Genomic DNA, 24,140 nt, shown 5'->3' on the forward strand with positions numbered 1-24,140 from the left:
AATATGAACATACATACACAACAATCTCCAGAAAATGCCTCCCAAGAAATTATTTAATAAATCATAAAAATCGCACATTTCAGCAGCCATAAGAATTGTAGCACAAAAAATTCCAAAGGCCCTGCTTTTAGCAGCTGAGAGGTAGAGGATGCTTTACAAAGAAATTCTATATTAAGTTCTCTTTTTTGAGGGAGTATGGCAGCAAAGAAAAAAAATTTTTTGTAACTTGATTGAATATAAATGACATCCAAAGGAAAGTAAAACTCTTCATGAACTGGCAAAGAAACTACCTGATATTTAAATTACAAACCTTTCCCTAGATGGACAAAAGGTTTATACTGGCTTAACAATACTGAAAAGGAGTATGATACAAGTAATTGCAATAAACAATGTAGCCCCTACTCTCCCCACGCCAAATAATTCATTTATATTCTAAAACTTGATCTATATTCAGAAAGATTATGTATTGTTAAAATACAAATATTAAGAGGTTACCTGAAGTATAAGCAAACAACTTGAGAAAAATGGAGTTAAAAAACCCTTGCAGAAAGCGAATTGAACTTTTAAAAAACCACAGAGGTAAAGAACAAGATTAAACTGCACATCAGATCGTCAACAAAAGTAGAATTTACTTTGTATCAACCCACACAAGCAAAATGCTATCTTAAGTTTATCACTGAGCAGAGAATTCAGCAAGTCCAAATGAAAGAGAGGGAGGTGTTTAAGAATGATAATCTGTAGAAGGAATGATCCAAACAGCATGAAAATTCCTTAAATCTCTCAATTTAAAAAAAGATGTCAGGACCACACCATGCCCTCCCTTGTACTTGTCTCAACGTGACTGCCAATACATTTGTACTCTTCAAAGTTCCAGGGGTCATAAAACAGCTTTGTACTAGCTGAATGACTTGCTTTCAACTTCTGTATCACGGATTCCATTCAAATTCACTGTCCTGTCTCTACCTGGGGTGGAGGTGCTGGCTTGCCATTAAGAGCCATCTGGAATGGGGTGGCCTGGCCTGCAGGAGGCAAAGGGGCAGTCTTCAACTTCTTTGTACTAGTTTTGGATGGCCGTTCCTCCTCTTCTTCATCAGAATCCTGAAGGCCATACTTAGAGAAATGGGAGACCTAAGGAAGAGAAGAATCCAACAAAATCAAAAGAAATGTTTTAAAGATTTTATTTTTAAGTAATCTCTACACCCAGTGTGGGGCTCAAACTTACAACCCCAAGATCAAGAGCCACATGCTCCACTGACTGAGCCAGCCAAGCGCCTCAGAATCAACAAAATCAATTTTAACACTTATATTCCTAAGAGCTTCCACAATACTTGTCCTTACAATCTTGCAGAATTAGCTTTAAAAAAAAGAGAGAGAGATCATAATATTTAAGGCACAATGTCATCTATCATACTTTACTATTGTCCCTAGATTTAGATGATTAGTACATGTACTAGTTGCTCATATACAATTACTAAATTATTAATACAGGAAACCGAATCCAGAAACACTGCTCCTATTTTCATTTCTATATGCTGCCTAGTTGCCTAGTTGTTCACTACCTACACAAGGACCTTCAACTAGTTAAATAATCCAACTGGCCTAGAAGAAAAGAAACCACTGGGTTAAACTATCAAGGAAGGGAGGAAGTCAATGCCTTCATCCCCAAAAATCTTTAAATGAATGACAATTTAGGAAGAGTTGGTATCAAGAAACAAAAATTCTGCCTCATGTCTCTAAGGATGTCACACATTAGAAAAACCACTCCTTAGAAGTGTATCTACATGCTCACAGGATGGGGTAGAGGATGTGAATCATCAGCATAAAAGTTTTTAATAGCTCCTTATTGTTCTGGTGTTTAACTAACATATGTAATTTAGAGCAAATCATAATGTACCTCTACATCTGTTTCCTAATTTGTAAAAATGAAAAGAATTTAAGAGAGACTCTTCTAACACATTTTGTCAGTGTAACTACAGTTTACAAGAACTAGGTTAAGTTGACTATATACCTTAAACACCCAAGAACCTGTTTCGGGACGGTACTCTTTGAATTGAGCTCCCTGTTTCCTTGAAACTGCTTCCAATCTGCCCTCATAGTTCATATCAGCAAGTCGATCTGGGCTCTTTATTAAACAGCGAGATGTTTTATCTGTTGGCCAAACTCCATCCAGTGTAACTTCGGCCTTCCTGTAATGTACAACCAAGTGAAGTGTAAATGTTCCATACTTAAGACCAGAAAGCCAAGTAACATCTATATAAAGGTACCTGTGTTACTTTGGAATTACTCTGCAGGTGTTACATAAACTTGTGTCCTGCCTCTTAGGGTAGATAAGCTTAAAAGCAAGGAATCACCCCCACATCACCTAACTCAATATCTGGTTGAAGAGTCAAACTCCATTTACTTTAAACTACCACGACACATCAATTATTTCCAATAAAATTTTGACACTTAAGCTATGCATCCTTTATCAAACTCAGTGCTAAAAGTCCAGATCTAGGACTTAACTCTTGGTGAAGGTCTTAAAGTGGTGTTGTACTTAACAACATTAATAATAGCAGCAACTACCACTAACAAATGCTTCCAGAATGAGCTATCAGGAACACCATAATATTAACCATTAAATATTGAGTGGGAAGATGCATGTATAACTGCAGTAAGGTACACCTTCTAATATCAATATGTGAGATCAAGGACTGTGTTCTATTCATTCTGTATGACTTACACCTAGTACAGTCACTAGTACATAATAATAGATGACTTAAAGAGAAAAAAAACTTTTATTAAGTAATCTCTATGCCCAATGTGGGGGCTTGAACCTACAACCCCGAGATCAAGAGTCACATGGTTCCACCAACTAAGCCAGCCAAGTGGCCCCAGATAGAACACAATTAAATCACAATATTTAATAGGTGACTTTTTAAAACATTATTCTTTTTAGTGTGATAAAAGATATAACACAAAATTTACATCTTAAAAAGAAATTTACCACCTTAACCCTTTCCTTTTTATACCATTCAGTAGTGTTAAGTATGTCCACACTGTTGTGCAACCAATTTCCAAAACTTACCTTTCCTAAGTAAAACTCTATCTTTAGAAAACAACTCCCCTACCTCTACCCACTGGCAACCACTATTCTATTGTTTGTTTCTATGAATCTGTCTCTTTAGATGGCCTTAAATAAGTGGAATCATACAGTATTCGATGTTTTATGACCAGTTTATTTATGTCCTCAAGGCTCATCCGTGCTTTAGCATGTGTCAGAACTTCCTTCCTTTTTAAGGCTATATAATATTCCATTGTGTGTAAAAAGATTTTGTTTATCCATTCATCTGTCAATGAATATTTGGGTTGCTTCTACTTCTTTGCTATTATGAACACTGTTATGAACATGGTTGTGTAATCACTCATGGTTGTGAGATCCTGCTGCCAATCCATCTGGATATATCTCCAGGATATGTATCTATATATACATCTATATATCTATATCTATATGCACATCTACATATCTCTATCTATACTCATATATAGATATACGTATATATCTAAATACATACACACACACATATATACACATATATGTGTATATTGCTTCCAATTCTTTAGAAACTGATGGGTCATTTTTAATTTTCTGAGGAATCACCATACTCTTTTCCATAGTAACTGAATGATTTTACATTCCCACCAAGATATGCAAAGGTTCCAATTTCTCCATATTCTTGCCAAAACTTTTCTTTTTTAAACTTAGTAACGATCCTGATGGTATGATAGCTCACTGTGGTTTTGATTTGCATTTCTCTAATTATTAGCAATGTTGAGTACCTTTTTATATGTTTGCTGGCCATCTGTATCTCTGGAGACATGTGTACTGAAGTCCTTTGTCCATTTTTTTTTTTTTTTTTGGTATTTTTGTTGCTGTTGAGATATAGTTCTTCATATTAACCACTTATCAGAAATATGATTTGTAAATATTTGCTCCCATTCTGCAGGTTGGCTTTTCATTCTGTTGCATGTGTTCTTAGATGTACAGAGTTCTTATATTTTAATGTAGTCTAATTTGTTCATTTTTACTATTGTTGCCTATGCTTTTAGTGTTGTATTCAGTAAATCCTTGTCAAAATATAATGACGTGGTAAAAAGAAGGCCTTGGGGCACCTGGGTGGCTCAGTTGGTTAACTGTCCCAACTCTTGATTTCCATCAGCTCAGATCATGATCTCATGGTTAGTGAGTTTGAACCACACATCAGGCTCTGTGCTGGGAACAAGGAGTCTGCTTGGAATTTTCTGTCTCCCGTTCTTTCTGCCCTTCCCCCCATTCCCTCTCTCTTAAAAATAAACAACCATTTAAAAAAAGAACGTCTCTTCAAAAAATGGTGTTGGGAAAACTGGACGGTAACATGCTAAAGAATAAAACTGGACCACTTTCTTACACCATACACAAAAATAAATTCAAAATGGATTAAAGACCTAAATGTGAGACCTGAAACCATAAAAATCTTAGGAGAGAACACAGGCAGTTAACTTCTTTAACACTGGCCACAGCAACTTCTTTCTAGGTATGTCTCCAGAGGCAAGGGAAAAAAAATAAAAAATAAACTATTGGGACTATACTAAAATAACAAACTTCTACACAATGAAGGAATCAATCAACAAAACCAAAAGGCAACCTAAGAAATGGAAGACGGTATTTGCAAATGACATATCTGATAAAGGGCTAGTATCCACAATACACAAAGACCTTATAATACTCAATACCCAAAAAATGAATAATCCAATTAAAAACGGACAGAAGACATGAATAGACAGTTTTCCAAAGAAGACGTACAGATGGCCAAAACACATGAAAAGATGCTCAGTATCACTCATCAACAGGGAAATGCAAATCAAAACTACAATGAGATATCACTCACACCTGTCAGAATAGCTAAAATCAACAACACAGGAAACAACAACAGGTATTGGCGAGGATGTGGAGAAAAAAGGAACCTGTTTGCACTGTTGGTGGGAATGCAAACTGGTGCAGCCACTGTGGGAAATAGTATGGAGATTCCTCAAAAAGTTAAAAATAGAACTACTCTGGGGCGCCTGGGTGGCTCAGTCGGTTGAGCGTCTGACTTCAGCTCAGGTCATGATCTCACAGTTCATGAGTTCGAGCCCCTTGTCTGGCTCTGTGCTGACAGCTTGAAGCCTGGAGACTGCTTTGGATTCTGTGTCTCCCTCTCTCTCTGTCCCTCCCCCACTCGTGCTCTATCTCTCTCTCTCTCAAAAATAAACAAACATTAAAAAAAAAATTAAAAAAAAAAACAGAACTACTCTGTGATGCAGCAATTGAACTACGAGGTGTTTACCCAAAGAACACAAAAATACTAATTCAAAGGGATACATGCACCCCAATGTTTACAGTATTATAATTATAATAGCCAAATTATGGAAACAGTTCAAGTGTCCATCAATTGATGAATGGATAAAGAAGTATACACACACCACACACCCCATTAAATATTATTCAGCCTTAAAAAAGAATGAAATGTTGCCATTTGCAACAACATGGACGGAGCTAGAGAGTATTATGTTAAACAAAATTACTCTGAGAAAGATAAATACTGTATGATTTCACTCATATCTGGAATTCAAAAAACAAATAAGCAAAGGAGGGAAAAAAGAGTGAGAGGCAAACCAAAAAACAGGCTCTTGACCATAGAGAACAAAATGATGGTCACCAGAGGGGTTGGGGGGGGGGGTTGGGTTAAATGGATAATGGGGATTAAGGAGTGCACTTGTGATGAGCACTGGTGATGTATGGAAGTGTTGAATACTGTACTCCTGAAATAATACACTGTATGTAAACTAAAAACTTAAAAAAAAAATATATATACACACACACACACACACACACACACATATATATATACATACACATATATATAAATATATATATATGTAAACTTCCCCCATGTTTTACTCTAAGAGTGTTGTAAGTTTTAGGTCTTATGTTGAGGCTTTAGTCCATTTTGAGGTTTTTTTTTTTTTTAATATAGTATAAAAGTACAACTTCATACTTCTGCATACAGGTTTCCCAGAATCATTTGGTAAAGAGATTGTTCTTTCCCCTACTGAATGGTTTTGGCAGTCTTGTCAAAGATAACTTAACTACATACGTGAGGTACAATGCTGCTAGTATCTTCATAGGGATTACATTAAATCTGTAGATTGCTTTGGGTAGTATAGACATCTTAATAATTTAGTCTTCCAATCCATGAACATGAGATAATTACCATTTGTTTGTCTTCTTTCAGCTTTTGCTTCCCTGGTTAATCTTATTCTTAAATATTTTATTCTTTTTGATGGAATTGCTTTCCTTTTTGGACTGTTCATTATTAGTATATAGAAACTTAACTGATTTTTGCGAGTTAATTTTGTATCCTGCTACCTTGCTGAATTTATAACTGTTTTATGGAATCTTTAGGTTTCCCACATAAGATCATGTCATCTCTCAACAGAGATATTTTACTTCCTCCTTTCCAATCTGGATGATGCCTTTTTTCTTTTGAGACAGATGGTGGGAACACACAGGGGAGGTGCAGAGAGAGAGAGAGAGAGAGAGAGAGAGAGAGAGAGAGAGAGACAGACAGACAGACAGAGAGAGACACAGAATATCTTAAGCAGGCTCCATTACCTGCATAGAGCCCAACGCAGGGCTCAATCTCACAACTGTGAGATCATAACCCGAACTGTAATCAAGAGTCGGATGCTTAACTAAGCCACCCAGGGCCCCCAGGATGATACCTTGTATTTCTGTTCCTTGCATAACTGCCCTGGCAGTTATATTGAATAAAAGTGGTGAGGAAAAGCTTTCACTCTTCCACCACGGAGCATATTTTCTGTGGACGTTGAAAATATGGCCTCCATTAAGCTGAGATAGTTTTCCTCTATCTCTAGTTTGTTGCGTGGCTTTCTCATAAAAGGGTATTGTATTTTGTCAAAATGCTTTTTCTCATCAGTTGAGATTATCATGTGATTTTCTTCATTCATTTTACAAACATGATGTATTACAAGATCAATTTTTCTATGTTGAACCTTCCTTGTGTTCCAGGAATAAATCCTACTTGGTCATGGTGTAAAATCCTCCCGATGTACTACTGAAATCCATTTGCTAATACAACTGGTGACAGAACAATGCTGGGGTTGGGTACCAACCCCCTGTGCAGTTGAAAATCTGTGTATCTGACTCCCACAAAACTTTACTACTAATAGCCTAGTTGACTAGAAGCCTTACTGATAACATAAACCACTAACACATATTTCGTATGTTATGTGATTATATACTGTATTATAATAAAGTAAACTAGAAAAAAGAAAGTGTTAAGAAAATCGTAAGGAAAATGCAGTTACAGTACTGTACTATTAAAAAAACCCATGTATGTGGGCTCACACAGTTCAAAGGTCAAATGTATATTTTGTTGAAGATATTTACTTCGGTATTCATCAAGGATATTGATCTGTAGTCTGAAGTCATGTGGTTGAAGGCTTTTGGGGGCATGGGGGGGGCTGTATTTTTTGATTACTGATTCAATTTCCTTATTATGGTTGGTAGGGTCCCCTAAGGAAAGAGAGAGAGAGAGAGAGAGAGAGAGAGAGAGAGAGAGAGAAAACCCTCAAGGCAACCTGGCTATATGTGTATGTGACAACATCCCTCATGACCTTGTAACATGAGACCACTTAATCAGACTACATGTTTGTGTGTTACCATAGAAGAGAGACAAAGAAATAGAAAACGTATTAAAAACTATACCAGGCGGCATTTGGGGCTCAGTTCTTCGTGTACGAACCCAACTGAGCCGTGCCGGCACAAATAAAGTTGCTTCCTGGAAAGAAAAGCTTCAGGGTCACGACTCCCTGTATGAGAATACTGCTAGAATAGGAAATATCTAAAAATTATTATACTTATAGGGCTATTCTGAATTTCCACTTCTTCACAGTTCAATCTTGGTAGGTTGTGAACATAAATTATTTTAAATTTTTTTTTTTTTCAACGTTTATTTATTTTTGGGACAGAGAGAGACAGAGCATGAACGGGGGAGGGGCAGAGAGAGAGGGAGACACAGAATCGGAAACAGGCTCCAGGCTCTGAGCCATCAGCCCAGAGCCCGACGCGGGGCTCGAACTCACGGACCGCGAGATCGTGACCTGGCTGAAGTCGGACGCTTAACCGACTGCGCCACCCAGGCGCCCCAAACATAAATTATTTTACCTGTGGCCCTTTCATGTGTCTGAACAGGTATCCGAAGCTAGTTTTTCCAATGACAATAAAGAGAGTTAAAAATGATCATAGCAGACACAAGAAAAAAAAGTACTATTAAAAAGTGTTTTGGGAAAGTAACAGTTGGTCCTGATGATATTAGGGAAAAGGAGTCAAAAAAAAGTCCTAGTGTAGCATTTCTTTACCATTTTTACTTTTAAATTAAAGAAACAATCATCTTAGACTGTACAGTAAGTCAAAAAAGCAAGTTGCAGGAAAATGTATATAATATAAAAAAATGTGATTTAGTGGATTATTTTTTCTTTTTTTTCCTTAAAATTTTTTTTTCAATGTTTATTTATTTTGAGAGAAAGAGAATGCGAGTGGAGGAAGGAGAGAGAGACACACACAGAATCCAAAGCAGGCTCCAGGCTCTGAGCTGTCAGCACAGAGCTCAACACAGGGCCTGAACCCATGAACTGTGAGATCATGACCTGAGCCAAAGTCAGACGCTTAACTGACGAGCCACCTATGCACCCCAAGCAGATTTTTCTAAATACATAAATAAATTCATACCTATTTAGCCCTTCACCCACAGGTGGTTTTTGGTTATCATCTAAGTAGACAATCACTTCTTTCCTTCGAATATGCACAATATCATCCAAATTTAGATTTGTCAAATTCACATCTCCTTCAAAATAGATTGAACCATAACCTACAAGTCAAAGCAAATAGTTAAAAACTCATCCTGTATAGAAGGCAAATAATCTATTTTATACTCCCAGTGACTAAATAATCAGAGGAAGCAAGCAGCTTTAAACATTAATCAGGATTTTATTTAATTTTCTTAACAACTTTAAATAATCTCTACACTCAACACGGGGCTAAAACTCACAACCCAGAGAACAAGAGTCACATGTTCTGTCGACTGAGCCAGCCAGATGTCGCTAAACATGAACATTTTAAATCATCTGGTAATACTTTCAATGTGTTATTTCATCCATAGTATGTATTAGAGGGTGACATCAAACACAGTTATCTAGTTTAACATCTACATTTCTATAGCACTTATCCTCAAAACAGCCTTCTTAAATCTCTTCTAAGTATCTGTACTACTGCTACATTTGAAACAACCCTTACTTAGTACCTAGCTTTCAGTGTACCTGAGAGCCCTTTTGAAAATACAATATAGCAAGATGAGATTTTCCCCCCCAAAAAGTTATCTGTATTAACTTAGTATGAAGTTAAACCTAAATACTACTCCATCTTTTATTACTAAATTTTCTTAGTATTTTCTTGCTCACTTTCTTTAATTGTAGAAAACTCCAATGACCCAAACAGTTACCAAAGAATGTTACACGATTATAAGCTTATTTTGTTACTTGTCAAAGTGTCTACCATAAAGGTCAAGGTGGGTCCAAGTATAGGGAAAAAAGAAATGGATTCAGCTATCAAGAGCTTCTTTTACTTAATTACAAAAATAAGGTGAAGATCTTTGGCTTAAACACTACAAACTTCTACGTTCACACTCACCTTTACGACCAATAGTGAAGTCAGAGACAATGCATTCTCCTTTTTCATTGGTAATTTTGGCAAGGTCATCCATAGATGGAATAGTGTAGTAACCAACCTTAGTGAGAACAATGCCTATGACAAAAGAAACAGCAAATATAGTATTAGTCGTAATTGTCCTTAGGTAGAGGAATTTTCATATTTCACTTTTTCCTTTTTGAAAAATAATAATCTAAAAGCTAATATAATCTGAAACAATCAGTAACTAAATAAATTATTAAATAAAGAGAAAACATATAGGAATAAAGCATTTTTCCAAACTGGTTTTCTAAGGAACACTATGTGCCTAAGAGAAACCGTGTGGTTTTGTTTAAAGATTCCTGGTCAAGTAAGTTTGGGAAACATGCACATGATAGTATGTTACAGGCTCTGAGAACTTGTCAAATAATTAAGTCTATTTAACTTCACTTAATCCAGTGTTTCTCACGCTAATTAACCAGAGAAACTTCATACGGCCTCCATTAACATACTATGGAAACATAATCCATAAAATGAGTTCTGAGAAAGGGTTACTTAAGATACTTTACTTTTATTCTACAGATGAAAATTCCAAAACCCAATGTGTAAAGAACCTGCCTTGATTACAAAGTAATTCGGCGGTATAGGCAGAGCTATAACTCCAAAGTCAATACGTGTTATTTTACAGCCCATCTTCCATAAACCCCTTTTATCTTTCAAATTTACATCCCTAAGTAAAGAGCTAAAATCAAGATGAAAAATCCGACACGAGGGGTACATGGGTGGCTTAGTCAGTTAAGTGTCTGACTCTTAGTTTAGGCTCAGGTCATGATCGCACAGTTTATGGGCTCGAGCCCCACACTGGGCTCCATGTTAGCGGTGCTGGGCTCCAGGCTGGCAGTGCAGAGCCTGCTTAGGATTCTCTCTCTCTGCCCCTCCCCTGCTCTCTGTCTCTCTCTCAAAATAAATTAAAAAACAAAAGAAAAGAAAAGAAAAAAAAGAAAAAGAAAAATCCTACATAAGAAAGTCCCAAGGACAAATGGAAACTTAAAACATCTAAATTAGTGTTATTTAAAAATAAAAAAAAAAGGTCTAAATTAGTGTTATTTTTAAAAGTATTAACTAAGTAGATTTCTGAAGAATTCAAGAAAACAGAATACTGGTATGCTTGTTGTAATCACCCCTTGTCCCATTTATAGGTACAAATTAGGCTAACTTGCTTTGTGAGAGAATTTAAGGCTAATATCAGATCAAACTTCATCCTCCTGCAATGCCCACTTGTATACTTAATGTGTTTCTCTACTGGCAATGTTTAGAGAGTTGTTACAGTATCCCTGGGGATGGAACTTTAAAATGAGAGGTGACAAACAAGGTCAATGAGAAAACAAAGAGCAATTAAAAAAAATCTAGACTGGGTATTTGAAAAACCGATGTAGTATCATAATGAATTCATGTAGATGCACACACAAATAAAATATAAAATTGTTTTCACAGGGCACCAAGTGACCAGAAAATATATGTGAAGGCAGTAAGATGATTAGATACAGAAAAATGTTACAGACACTGCAAGATGAACTATAAAGCAACTCAAATGTTCACTAACAGAGAATGGATAAACCAAATGTGGCATATTTATAGTAATGGATTACTACTCAACAATAAAAAAAGAATGAACTGTTGACATATTGTGGATTAAATCTGATAAAAATTATAGAGTCAAAAAGAATATATATAGTATTATTCCATTTCTATAAAGTCCAAGAATAGGCAAAACTAATCTAGGTGACAGAAACCAGACTGTGGTCAACTTCTGGGGATGGGGACATAAAAACTTTCCAGTTTCCATTATATATATTCAGTATATATATGTCAAAATTGATTGAAATAAACACTTAATATCTGTGCACTTCAGTATATGTAAATTGTATCTGTTAAAAAAAAAAAGGAATGTGATTACATTAATCAAAACCCAAATGAGGGGTGCCTGTGTGACTCAGTCAGTTAAGCGTCTCTCAATTTTGGCTCAGGTTATGATCTTGTGTTTGTAGGTTTGAGCCCCGTGTCAAGCTCTGTGCTGACAGCATGAAGTCTGATTGGGATTCTCCCTTTCCCTCTCTCTCTGCCCCTCCCCTGCCCACACTCTCTCTCAAAAATAAATAAATACACATTAAAAAAAAACAACAACAGGGGCGCCTGAGTGGCTCAGTCAGTTAAGTGTCAGACTTCGGCTCAGGTCATGATCTCATGGTTCATGAGTTTGAGCCCCGTGTCGGCTCTGGGCTAACTGCTCAGAGCCTGGAGCCCGCTTCAGATTCTGTGTCTCCCGCCGTCTGCCCCTCCACTGCTTGCACTCTGTCTCTTGCATTGTCTCAAAAATAAATAAACATTAAAAAAAAAAATTTAAAAAAAAATTAAAACAACAACAACAACAACAACAACAAATGAGATATTAGGTCAACAAAGAAAAAAAGGCAAGCTTTAAGTAAACAATCAAGACACTATAATCTTGTAGTTTACATTATTTGTTTTCGGAAAAACTAATCAGTTAATTGTTGGGGGGAACAAAAGAAAAGCACAGAACTGAGGTGATAATAAATAACCATAACAACGTATACCATTTGAATCCCTACACATTTCAGTCATTATGGTTTATATACTATGCTAATTCATATCTCAAACCCTTATATGATAATAATTATCACTATTATTTTAATTAAAAAACTAGTAAGCAATCTGAGTTTATAAAGCTAGAAAAAGTAGGATAGTCTCTGTGGCTATAAAATTTGGGATATTTAAACTATGCCAGGATAATTAATGACATGAATTTACTCCAAAAATACAGAAAGTACGTGAATTAAGAATCAACCAAAGCAGGGGCACCTGGGTGGCTCAGTCAGTTAAGTGTCCGACTTTCAATTTCGGCTCAGGTCATGATCTCACAGTCCTGAGATCAAGACCCGTGTCGGGCTCCACATTGAATCTGAAGCCTGCCTGGGATTCTCTCCCTCTCCCTCTGCCCCTCCCCTGCTCATGTGAGTGCACTTTCTCTTTCAAAATAAATAAACATTAAAAAAAAGAAAAAATCAACCAAAGAGTATGTGAAAAGGGTTTAAAATGTTAACTTCTAGAAAATGCAATAAAAACATTAAAAAGTTCAGATACATGACTTCCACTAAGTTGAAAATCTGTGACAAGTAAGAGGTCTTAAATGACTAGTAAAAGATTACTCATGTACCAATCTAAATCTGACCTGCTGGATGCATATGGTAAGCATTATTTTCTATTTCTTCTCTGTCATCCTGCAGTGACTCCTCATGAAAAGAGGTCTCTTCACTGCTTCCTTCCAGCCCATTTCGCAAGGCAGCACGCATGTTTAGTGCAACAATGGTATCATCCACACTGCTACTGCTGTTGTGTTTATTTCCAGCACTCTCTGGGGTTTGAGGAATGGGTTTGGCAATAGGGTTAGTATAAAAACGTGACACAAGAGAATCATCATCTCCATCCTGCTGATGGTTCTCATCAACAGGTTTGCTCAGGAAACTGAACCTGAAAAGGTAGAAAACAAATAATATCTTAGCTCTTTGTAACAATGGTAATAGCCAACCTTCACTGAGCTTTTACTAATAAGTGCCCGGGACTATTCTAGGTAATTCCATATATTAAAATTTTATTTAATACTTGTGGTAACCCTCTGTAATAGGTTCCTATCATTCTCTTTTACAGGAAAGAAAACTGACAGAATAAGAAAGTAACTTGCCCAAATTAAAAAAGTTCTAAGTGCTAGAGCTGGGATTTTAACCCAGGAAAACTGGCTGTAGATTCCACGCCTTTAACTCCTATATTTTCATGAATGAGTGATCTGAGCATCCCAATTTTCCCAATTTTTAGTTAAAAAAAAAAAAAAGGCACTCTACTATGTAAGGTCAAATAAGAGTGGTGAATTTCAAACTAAAAAAATTGAAAAATTTTAGGTTTTCAATATTATTATCAGCAAGGTATTAGAAAATGCTTCATTCATGAAAAATCAAACTAGAATTTTATCCCGAGAGACAAAAACAAAAAACAAAAACAGGAGTGCAAAGATGTAAATAGAATTTTTCACTGAGGCATTACTCTGAATATAGGAATATCAAAATAATCTAAATGTCTTCTAATGGGGAACTAATTATCATATATTCACAATAATGGCCACCAAGTAATTAAAAAAGAGGCATATATATATTCATATTGATATAGAAAGGTATTTATAATAAAATAAATAAAAATAAGCAAGCTTTAAAACATTGCATCATTCATGCCTATCTCTACAATATCTATATAAACAAATTTCAAAATTTTAAGAAAAGACATCAAACTATTAAGGGTTATAAGGGTGACTATTTCCACTTCCTCCTTTATACACTTGTATACTTATTACTTATTTTTTTGGTTTGGTTACAGTGACCATGTATCACTTTGGTAATGATCACAAACAAGATATCGCTCATTTTAAAGGTGGTGAAGGGTGTCAAATGTGTGAGAACCCTGGTTCAAAATGACATGCACGGATACCAAAATAGTTATGCAAAACTGAATCAGAAGAACTCCAATAATTTTAAGGTCTAAAGTACTCAAAAAACAAGAACAGGACTTAATTTCTAGATGCTCATATGCTGTCATACTATGCAACATTCACCAAACTTCATACATTTTCATAGAATGAGTAAATTGCAAGCTTAGAATCTCTTCAGAATGAGAACAGGGCTCTCTTCCAGGAACAACCCAAAACAAAATCTGGCTTACCTCTCCCCGTTTTCCGGATAATCAGATGGTGAAGCGAGATCTTCGGAGTCACGATTAACAGGAGAAAAGAGATTGCTGTTGTTAAGGTTTTTCAAAACCAACTTCTTAATGCTCTTCCTATAAACAGAGACCAAAAGAAAAAAAAAAAGAACTCAGGTGCACATAATTACATCACTGGCATTACCTTAAAAACCAGAGTCAAAAAGAGCACCCTCGTTCAGCTCTTACATAAATAACAGTGGCCAAAGAGGTTCAATTCACAGTCTTTAATATATAACCAGGACTTAAGGTCTCAAATATATTATACTCTGCTGTTTAGAAGAATATGCTAAGCACATTCAAAACAAAGTGGGGAATCCCCTTTGAAAACAGTCATCCTTCACTGAATCCTGAACACTTTATCCAGACACTTAGATCATCATAGTATGTCTCATGTTTTGAGTAATTCTCTACATGTCTTCTCTCTTTAAACATTTTCTTCCTTTTTAGACAGTCAGGATTTATGACTGTCTCTTCATAGAACTTGGCATGCTGTCTTGAAGAAATAGAAAGGAGGTATTTGCTGGCTAAATAAGATTTCTTTTAAAGATGACAAGAAAGAAATAGGAGTAAAAACCCCTGATATTCAAATAATCACAAAATTTCAAATTTGCGTACAGAAGGTTTACTTAAGGCAAGAACGTCTGTGGTATATAAGCTTCAAACAAAGAACCATATGAAGAGATATTAATCAATCTTCACTTAAAAACTCACTGGATTAACTAATATGCTACACTCCCTCTTAAAAATAACAAACTGCAGGGGCGTCTGGTGGTTCAGTTGGTTAAGCTCTAGACTCTTGATTTCAGCTCAGGTCATGATCTCACAGTTTGTGAGTTCCAGCCCCACGTCAGGCTCTGCGCTGACAGTGTGGAGCCTTCTTGGGACTCACTCTCTCCTTCTCTCTCTGGCCCTCTTCCACACTCTCTCTCAAATAAATAAACTGAAAAAAATAAAAATAAAAATACAAGTTGCAAGCAGTATATAAATAACACTCATCTATCTATTTCTAATCTCAACAACTGAGTTATATGGTAACAATTGTCAGCAGCATTTGTTCTAAATGTGTGTATGCTATAGTCCTTATTATAATGGGTCATTAAATATGTATTAAATAAGCCAATGAAATAGGCACTTGACAATAAAGAATTGTTATTTCCATGAAAATTAAAACTTGCCTTCCTATTAATGGGTAACACAAACCAATCCTCCTAGAGAAACAATCAGAAAAGCTAGAGCTCTTTACAGGCATGGAAAGCTAACAAGATAGTAAAAAAGGACTGAACCAGCACCTGGAGGGACACTGGCACAGAGAGGTGTTATTATAACAGTGTCTGTTATTTACGATTGCTTTTCTCCTGGAGACTTTTCTTCTCTAAAATTTTGTTTTTTGATTTTAAGCGATTTCTACACCCCATGTGGGGCTCAAACTCACAACCCTGAGATTAAGAGTTACATGCTCTTCCAACTGAGCCAGCCAGGAGCCCCTCCTTGGGACTTCTCTGATTCCAAGGGGAAGGTTAAGAGGTTGATGGTGTGCCTGACAGTCTTGAGGGACTAGAGAGATAGAGACTGGAGTCTGGAGCCACCAGGAGGTTAGGGGCACTAGTGAATGCCACTTATTCTGTGTTGGGACCTGGAAAGTCTTTACCTCTGGAGTTAAGAGAGAACTAAAAGTAAAAAGTATAAATCACAAGTTCAGTTCTGACTCATCTCAATAAGCACTTGTCATAAAAAAGCAAAAATTCTCTGTAAGTCAGTATCATTATCTTTTAACTCTAATTATTGCCTTAAGCAGTTGTGAAAATGACAGACATAAAATAATTTTTAAAAAAGACACAAAAGGAGACAAGATATTTCTTCAAAGAAGATGAATGGCCAATAAGCAAGTAAGATGTTCAACATTACTAGTTATAAAGGAAATGCAAATTATAAGCACAAAATACCACTTCACACCCAGTAGAATGGCTACTATACACACACAAACAGAAAATACTAAGTGCTGACAAGCAAATGGAGAACATGAAAACATGCATTGCTGCTGAGAATGTAAAATGGTGTAGGTGCTGTAGAAAACAGTTTGACAGTTCCTCAAAAGGTTAAATACAGAATGACCAAACAATTTCAATCCTAGATATACACCCCAAATATATACACACAAATATATACAAACAATTTCAATCCTAGATATACACCCCAAATCTGAAAACAGATACTTGTACACCAATGTTCATAACAGCACTATTCACATAGCTAAAGTGTGGAATAACCCAAACATCAAACAACACATGAATGGATAAACAAAATGTGGCATATCCATACAACAGAATATTCAGCCTTAAAGCTTCAATGAGGCTTTGATACATGCTACAATATTATGAATATTAAAAACATTAAGCCAAGTAAAATAATCCAGACATGAAAAAGAATACTGTAGGAATCCCTTTATATAAGTATCGAAAATAGGCTAATTCATACAGACAGAAAGTAATACAGGGGTTAAAAGGGACTGAAAGGAGGAGGAAATACAGAATTATTGCATAACAGGTGCATTTTTCCTGTTTGGGATGATGAAAAAGTTCTAGAAATGGTTGTGATGGTTACACAATACTATGAATGTACTTAATGCCACTGAATTGTACACTTAACATAAAATTTATCATTTTAACCATTTTTATTTATACTTTACAACAAGAATTAATAAGTAAAAGAAATACTTAAGTAAAACACAAGTGATTCAGACATACATTTGTAAACCCTGTTAAGTACTAAAATGGATAAATTTAGGGAACTGTAGATGTGTTCATTTTTTGTGATATTGGAAGTTAAGGAAATAAAGTAACAAACTAAAAAAAAAAAAAAAAAGGAAAAAGGAAAAATCAGTATGAATATTGAAGACCCAAATGATTAGCAAGCCTAGCCTAATTTAAGACCATACCCCAACAAATATCTTTTCTTTTTTTTTTTTTTTAAGTTTATTTATTTATTTATTTTGAGAGAGATTGTGTGTGTGTGGGAGGGGCAGAGAGACAGAGAGAGAAAATCCCAAGTAGACTCCACACTGTCAGCACAAAGCCCGATGCAAGGCTCAAACCCATGAACCATGAGACAATGACCCGAGGTGAAATCGAGAATCAGACGCTTAACCAACTGAACCACCCAGATGCTCCTATAGTTTTATCAAATACACAGGGAATATTAAAAAAACTAGCCATATGTTGGGATCATAAAAGCAAGCCACAAATTTCAGAGAATCAAAATCACCTGGAGTACCTTTTTTGAACATAAACTAGAAATCACTAAGAAAACAATCGTTTAAAAGTCTCCATGTTAAGAATTCATACTCATATAATCCAAGGCTCAAAATACCTCCCCCATGAAAATTAGAAGCATTTGATTCATATGTAATTATTACCTGGATGATAAAGAGTACTCCATATCAAAACTTAGAGAACACAAATATAGCTGAACTAAAAGGAAATTTATATCTTTAAATACATGTATTTGAAAGAAGAAAAGCTGAAAATCAAAAAACTAAGCGTCTATTTGTAAAAAGGACAGGAAATTAAATACCAAAAAAAAGGGGGGGAGGAAGAAAGGAAAGAACTGAAGACAAAATGAAAATAAACATTAGTGAAAATATAAATAAAAGTTTATAAAATAGAAAACAATCACAGAATCGGGAGCATCAATAAAAGTCAGAAGTTAGTTCTTTGAAATCAGTAAAATTGGTAGATCCATGACCAGACTGAGAACACACAAATCTTTGTCAGAAATGAAAATGGGGATATCCCCATAGATTCTACTGAAATGAAGAAGATAATAAGGATACTTTTTAACAACTTTATGCCAATGAATTTGACATTTTATTTTATTTTTTTTTTTTATTTTTTTTTTTTCAACGTTTATTTATTTTTGGGACAGAGAGAGACAGAGCATGACCGGGGGAGGGGCAGAGAGAGAGGGAGACACAGAATCGGAAACAGGCTCCAGGCTCTGAGCCATCAGCCCAGAGCCTGACGCGGGGCTCGAACTCACGGACCGCGAGATCGTGACCTGGCTGAAGTCGGACGCTTAACTGACTGCGCCACCCAGGCGCCCCATGAATTTGACATTTTAGTTGCAATGAACAGATGTTATAAAAACATAACTTGCCAAAGGTGACTCAAAAAATAAAAAAGCTCAATACCCTATTAACTTTTATATAAGTTAATAATTAAGAAAAAAACCAAAACCAAGCCTTACTACAAAAAAAACTTCAGGCCCATATACCTTCACTAGTACTCTATATTTAATATAAACAAAACCCAAAAAGGTCTATCTTACATAAACTTGTCCAGACAATAGAAGGAGGAAATACTCCCCAATTTGTTTAAAAGGTCAGCAAAAACTTTATACTAAAATTAGGTAAGAGGGGCACCTGGGTGGCCCAGTCAGTTAAGCGTCTGACTTTGGCTCAGGTCATGATCTCCTGGTTCACGTTAGGCTCTGTGCTGAGAGGCTGGAGCCTGCTTCGGATTCGGTTTCTCCCTCTCTCTCTGCCCCTCCCCTACTTGTTCTCTCTCTCTCTCTCTCTCTCTCCCTCTCTCTCAGAAATAAATAAAAACATTTGAAAAAAAAAAAACATGTAGGAAAGGAAAATTCAAGCCAATCTAAGTCATTAACACAGATGGCAAGAAATCCTGGACAAAATTTTACACAGTGAATCCTAATAAGCAAAGAAATTATCAAACACTATCAGAGCCTATGTGCAAAGAACTTCTCCTGAACACCCCGCTTTTGCCGGCCAAGATGGGACAACTTGACAATCATAAAAAAACACCAGCTACAACAGACTGAAACACAGCAACCAGGGTGGGGAGACTGATTAAATATTTCACATGAAGAACATACTTTCAACTAGAAGATAAGGAACCAAACATAAAACATAAAAACAGTGCCAGGCAAAAGTGAAGAGGACTGAGACCAGAAATATGAAGTTAGGTACAAAGAACAGAGTGTAGCAAAACTAATTTGGGAAAGTAAAACTATGTGACTTCAAAGACTAAGTTTATTTCAACAATGAAATACTTCATAAGTAAAAACAAATGACAGATTCATGTATATTCTGCCATAGTTAAGTCACTGCTCTCAACTGGCTTATAGGAATATAGCTAGAAAGGTATGTAGTAATAAAGTTGATTTTTTTAAAAGGTTTATGTTTTTAATTAAAAAAAAATTTTTTAACATTTATTCATTTTTGAGAGAGAGGGAGAGAGAGAGAGAGAGGGAGAGAGAGAGAGAGAGAGAGGCACAAATGGGGTATGGGCAGAGACAGAGGGAGACACAGAATCAGAAGCAGGTTCCAGGCTCTGAGCTGTCAGCACAGAGCCCAATGCAGGGGCTTGAACCCATGAACCTTGAGTTCACAAGCTGAGCTGAAATTAGACGCTCAACCAACGGAGCCACCCAAGCATTCCTTTCTTTTTTCTTTTTTTTTTTTGAGAGAGAGTGCACACATGCACAAGCTGGCGAGGGGCACAGAGAGGAGGACAGAGGGTCTGAACCGGGCTCCATGCTGGCAGCAGAGAGCCATATGTGGAGCTCAAACTCACTAACGGTGAGATCATGACTTGAGCCAAAGTCAGCTGCTTAACTGACTGAGCCACCCAGGCACCCCAAAATTGACTTTCATACATTGAACTTGTATCCCACAAACCTTGCTACATTTATTAGTTCATAGCTAACGTAAACTCCACATACTAAATTGTACAGTTTGATAAGTTTTGACATCTGTGTATACCAGTGAAACCATTATCAAAATCCAGAAAAACACAGTCATCATACCCAAAAGTTTCCTTGTACTCCTTGTAATCTCTCCTTCCTACCATCGCCATAACAACGACTTGCATCTTCTAGTATTTTATGTAAATAGAGGGGGGAAAAAAACCCTGATTTGGCAAATACAGGATAGAATACCATGAATTCAAGTAAGTTATGTTTAAAACAAATATTCAAAATAATACTGGAAAATAAAACTCTTAACTAGGGGTGCCTGGGTGTCTCAATCGGTTAAGCGTCCAACTTCGGTTCAGGTCATGATCTCACAGTTAGTGGGTTCGAGTCCCACGTTGGGCTCTGTGCTGACAGCTTGGAGCCTGGAGCCTGCTTCAGATTCTGTGTCTCCCTCTCTCTTTGCCCATCCCCCACTTGCGCTCTCTTTCTCTCTCAAAATAATAAACATTAAAAAAAATTAAGCAAAACTGTTACTTGAAAAAAAAAACATAGGCATATTTAAACCAGAAACACAGCAAAATATTCCCTCTGACAGTCCTCCCTAACCCTCTTCAGTTTATTTATTTTTAATGTAATCTCTATGCCCAACATGGGGCTCGAACTCACAACCTGGAGATCAAAAGTTCTATGCTCCACCAAGTCAGCCAGGTGCCCCTCAATCCTCAATTTAAATAACACATCTTCAGAGCAGCTTTCTTTCATCATGCTATTAGTCTCTCCTACAGTGGCAATCTCTGCTTCTTTCTGTCATTTGTCTCACTTGTGAATACTGTCAACATCTCTCTCCCCTCACAGATTATGAATTGGGTGACAGAGGAATGAATTTTGTTCTTAGTTGCATTCCCAGTGCTCATCACACTTGGCATTTAGTAGTTACTTGATATATGTTTGTTGAATGAAGGAACATACACATGAATTAAAGAATATTTTCAGGGCGCCTGGGTGGCTCAGTCAGTTAAGTGTCTGACTTCGTCTCAGGTCATGATCTTGCGGTTCATGGGTTTGAGCCCTGCATCAGACTCTGTGCTAACAGCTCAGAGCCTGCCTGCTTTGAATTCTGTGTCTCCCTCTCTCTCTGCCCCTCCCCAGCTCGCGCGCGTGTGCGCTCTCTCTCTCTGAAAAATAAACATTAAAAAAACAAAATTTTTTTAAAGAGTATTTTCAAATTTTTGTCACTCAGAATAAATATAATTACTGGCTTGCTCTATAGTAAATTCCTCTGACTAGAATGAAAAGGCAAAAGGAAAAAGATGTGGCACTGAAAAGGTTCTCACACCGTTAATCTATCAAATTCATCTTTCAGAGCAGAGTGCTGTTCTAGTGGCGGCCATACTTATAAAGTCCTTCATTAATCTTTTACCATCTGTGGTATTATATGGCAGCTGTTTACAGAGTTATAAAGTGGTAGCCCAAGGTTTGGTTTAGGAAGTGAACAGTAGCATCTGCCATTTCCTTTAGATAGTTAAATACAGTTAACACTACATTCTAGATTCTAACAACTCAATCATGGAAAGCTGACAGCATAAACTAGAAAGACCTTTATGATCTCCATCCCGTTATTGCTTGGCTTAGAATATTTCCACCTCTAAGACCCTTCCCCATAACTGGCATAAGAGTGAAGTTGTGGGATTCTATGCTATTATTTAGCTCCCTTTATGCCTAAGATGCATTCAGATGTTCAACATTCATTGATTACTTACTAAGTAACAAGAACTATTTCAGGCACTTTAAATGACAGAACAAAACCAGGGTACCTACCTATATAGAACTCATGTTCTAGAGCGAGAGAACAGAAAGAAAACTAAAAATAAATTACATATTAGAAGGTATGAGAAAGAAAGAAAAAGAAGGATGAGAAGAATGTGGGGGGAATGCTGACAAGAGAAAAGATGAGTGCGATTTTCAATAGACTGGTCCAAGTAATCTTCATTGTGGGGACACTGAGGATTAACTATAAGGATTTATCGGAAGAAGTGTTTCAGTGCAAAAAGAACAAGCAGGGCAAAGATTGAAAGGCAACACATGGCTTTTCTGTCCTAACAGTGGCAAGGAGGCAGTAAAATTAGAGTGGAGTAGACAATGGAGAGTAGTAGTAGTCGCATTCATACAGGTAATGGAAGGTCAGATCTTACAGTACCTTACACACCATTGCACAGAATTTGGCTTTTACTCTGAGTAAAAAATCAATCACCACACAGTTTTGAAGAGAAGAGTGACATGATATGACTTAACACTTCAAATAGATCTCTAGCTACATTCAGAATAGAATGCAGAAGGGTAAGGGTAAAAGCTGAAAGATCAGGAGAATATTGTAATAATTCAGTGAAGAGATGATGATGGCTTGGATCAGGGTAGTAGAGTGGTAGTAGAGTGGTTAATAATTGGTCAGATGCTGGGTAATCTTTGTAGGTACAACAAAGAAGATTTGCTGATGGTTTAGATGTGGGACATATGAAAGAAGTAAAGGATTCCAAAGTTTCTGGCCTGAGCAGCTAGAATGACAGAAATGCAATTATCTGATAGAAGTTTGGATGTAACAGGTTTGAGGTGGAAGATGAGGAGTTCAGTGTTGTAAACGTTAATTTTGAAATAAATATCTTTTAGACATCCAAGTGGAGATGTTGAGTAGGGCTGGATATAAAAATCCGGAGTTTGGGAGAGAGGTCGGGAGTGGAGATAGAAGTTTGGGAATCATCAGACTATAAATGACATACAAAGCTATGAAACTAAATTAAATCACTCTGAGACAGTAAAGAAAATGTGATCAAGAACTGAGCTCAGGGGCATTCCAATTTTAAGAGGTTGAGTAGAGGAGGAAGGAGCCAAGGAGACAGAGGGCAACCAGTATAGTAGGAAGAAAACTAGGCAAGTGTGGGGTTCCTGGAAGTCAATTAAAGAATCAAGGAAGGAGGGTCCCTGGGTGGCTCAGTCAGTTAGGCACCTGACTTCAGCTCAGGTCATGATCTCATGGTTTGTGAGCACGAGCCCCACGTGGGGGGAGCACCAGCCTCGCCTCTCTCTCTGTCTCTCTCTGCCCCTCACTCACTTGCGCCCTCTCTCTCTCAAAAAAAGAAAGGAAGGAGAGATGAATCGTGTAAAATATTTCTAATACATTAAGACAGTTGAGAGCAGTAACACAGAAGTGGAAGCCAAGAAGGGGATATGGGTGGTATTACCAGCAAAATGTGTACCTTCCCACCCTAATCTTTTCTGTGCCAAACAAATTGCTAAATGCTGACACATAAACATGAATCATACACAGTCCCTGCCTTCAAAATAATCCACTGATATGCTAAGAACTGTATGAAAATGGACGTTCCATCTTTTCTGAAGCAGTAGCCCACCATATTTTTAAGGAAAGAGTAATTTTTTTTAACTTAGTAACATTCATAAATAAAGAGCTGCACGTGATGAATTTCCACTTTTTCTCCACAGCTTAAAAAAAAAAAAAAAGGCCAAAACCACACTCTTCTGATTAAAGTACTTGCTGTTAAAAAAGCATCTGTAGGGGCACCTGGGTGGCTCAGCCAGTTAAACAGCTGACTTGAGATCTCGCAGTTCGTGGGATCAAGCCCTATGTGGGGCTCTGCACTGGCAGCGTAGAGCCTGCTTGGGATTCTCTCTCTCTGCCCCTCCTCTGTCTCTCTCTAAATAAATAAACTTAAAAAACAAAAACAAAAAACAAAACAAAACCTGTGTAGAAGCACCTGGCTGGCTCTGTCAGAGAAACATGCGACTCTTGAACTCGGGGTCATGAGTTAAGTCCCATGTGGGG

General features: G+C 36.8%; 1 protein-coding gene across 10 annotated transcripts in view; it reads right to left on the reverse strand.

The window, feature by feature from the left end:
• NUP98 (nucleoporin 98 and 96 precursor) overlaps positions 1-24,140 on the reverse strand; it is a 116,666-nt gene that overhangs the window by 40,740 nt on the left and 51,786 nt on the right. For all 10 annotated transcript variants that reach the window (XM_045484200.1, XM_045484196.1, XM_045484199.1 and 7 more), the window contains 6 exons: positions 14,552-14,668; positions 13,017-13,315; positions 9,770-9,883; positions 8,813-8,951; positions 2,009-2,186; positions 964-1,128 (listed from right to left, as the gene is read on the reverse strand). In XM_045484200.1, coding sequence (XP_045340156.1) covers positions 964-1,128; positions 2,009-2,186; positions 8,813-8,951; positions 9,770-9,883; positions 13,017-13,315; positions 14,552-14,668 — 1,012 coding nt within the window. The remainder of the gene's footprint in view (positions 1-963; positions 1,129-2,008; positions 2,187-8,812; positions 8,952-9,769; positions 9,884-13,016; positions 13,316-14,551; positions 14,669-24,140) is intronic.

This window comes from Leopardus geoffroyi, chromosome D1, assembly GCF_018350155.1.
Source record: "Leopardus geoffroyi isolate Oge1 chromosome D1, O.geoffroyi_Oge1_pat1.0, whole genome shotgun sequence".
In the NCBI taxonomy this organism is placed as follows: domain Eukaryota; kingdom Metazoa; phylum Chordata; class Mammalia; order Carnivora; family Felidae; genus Leopardus; species Leopardus geoffroyi.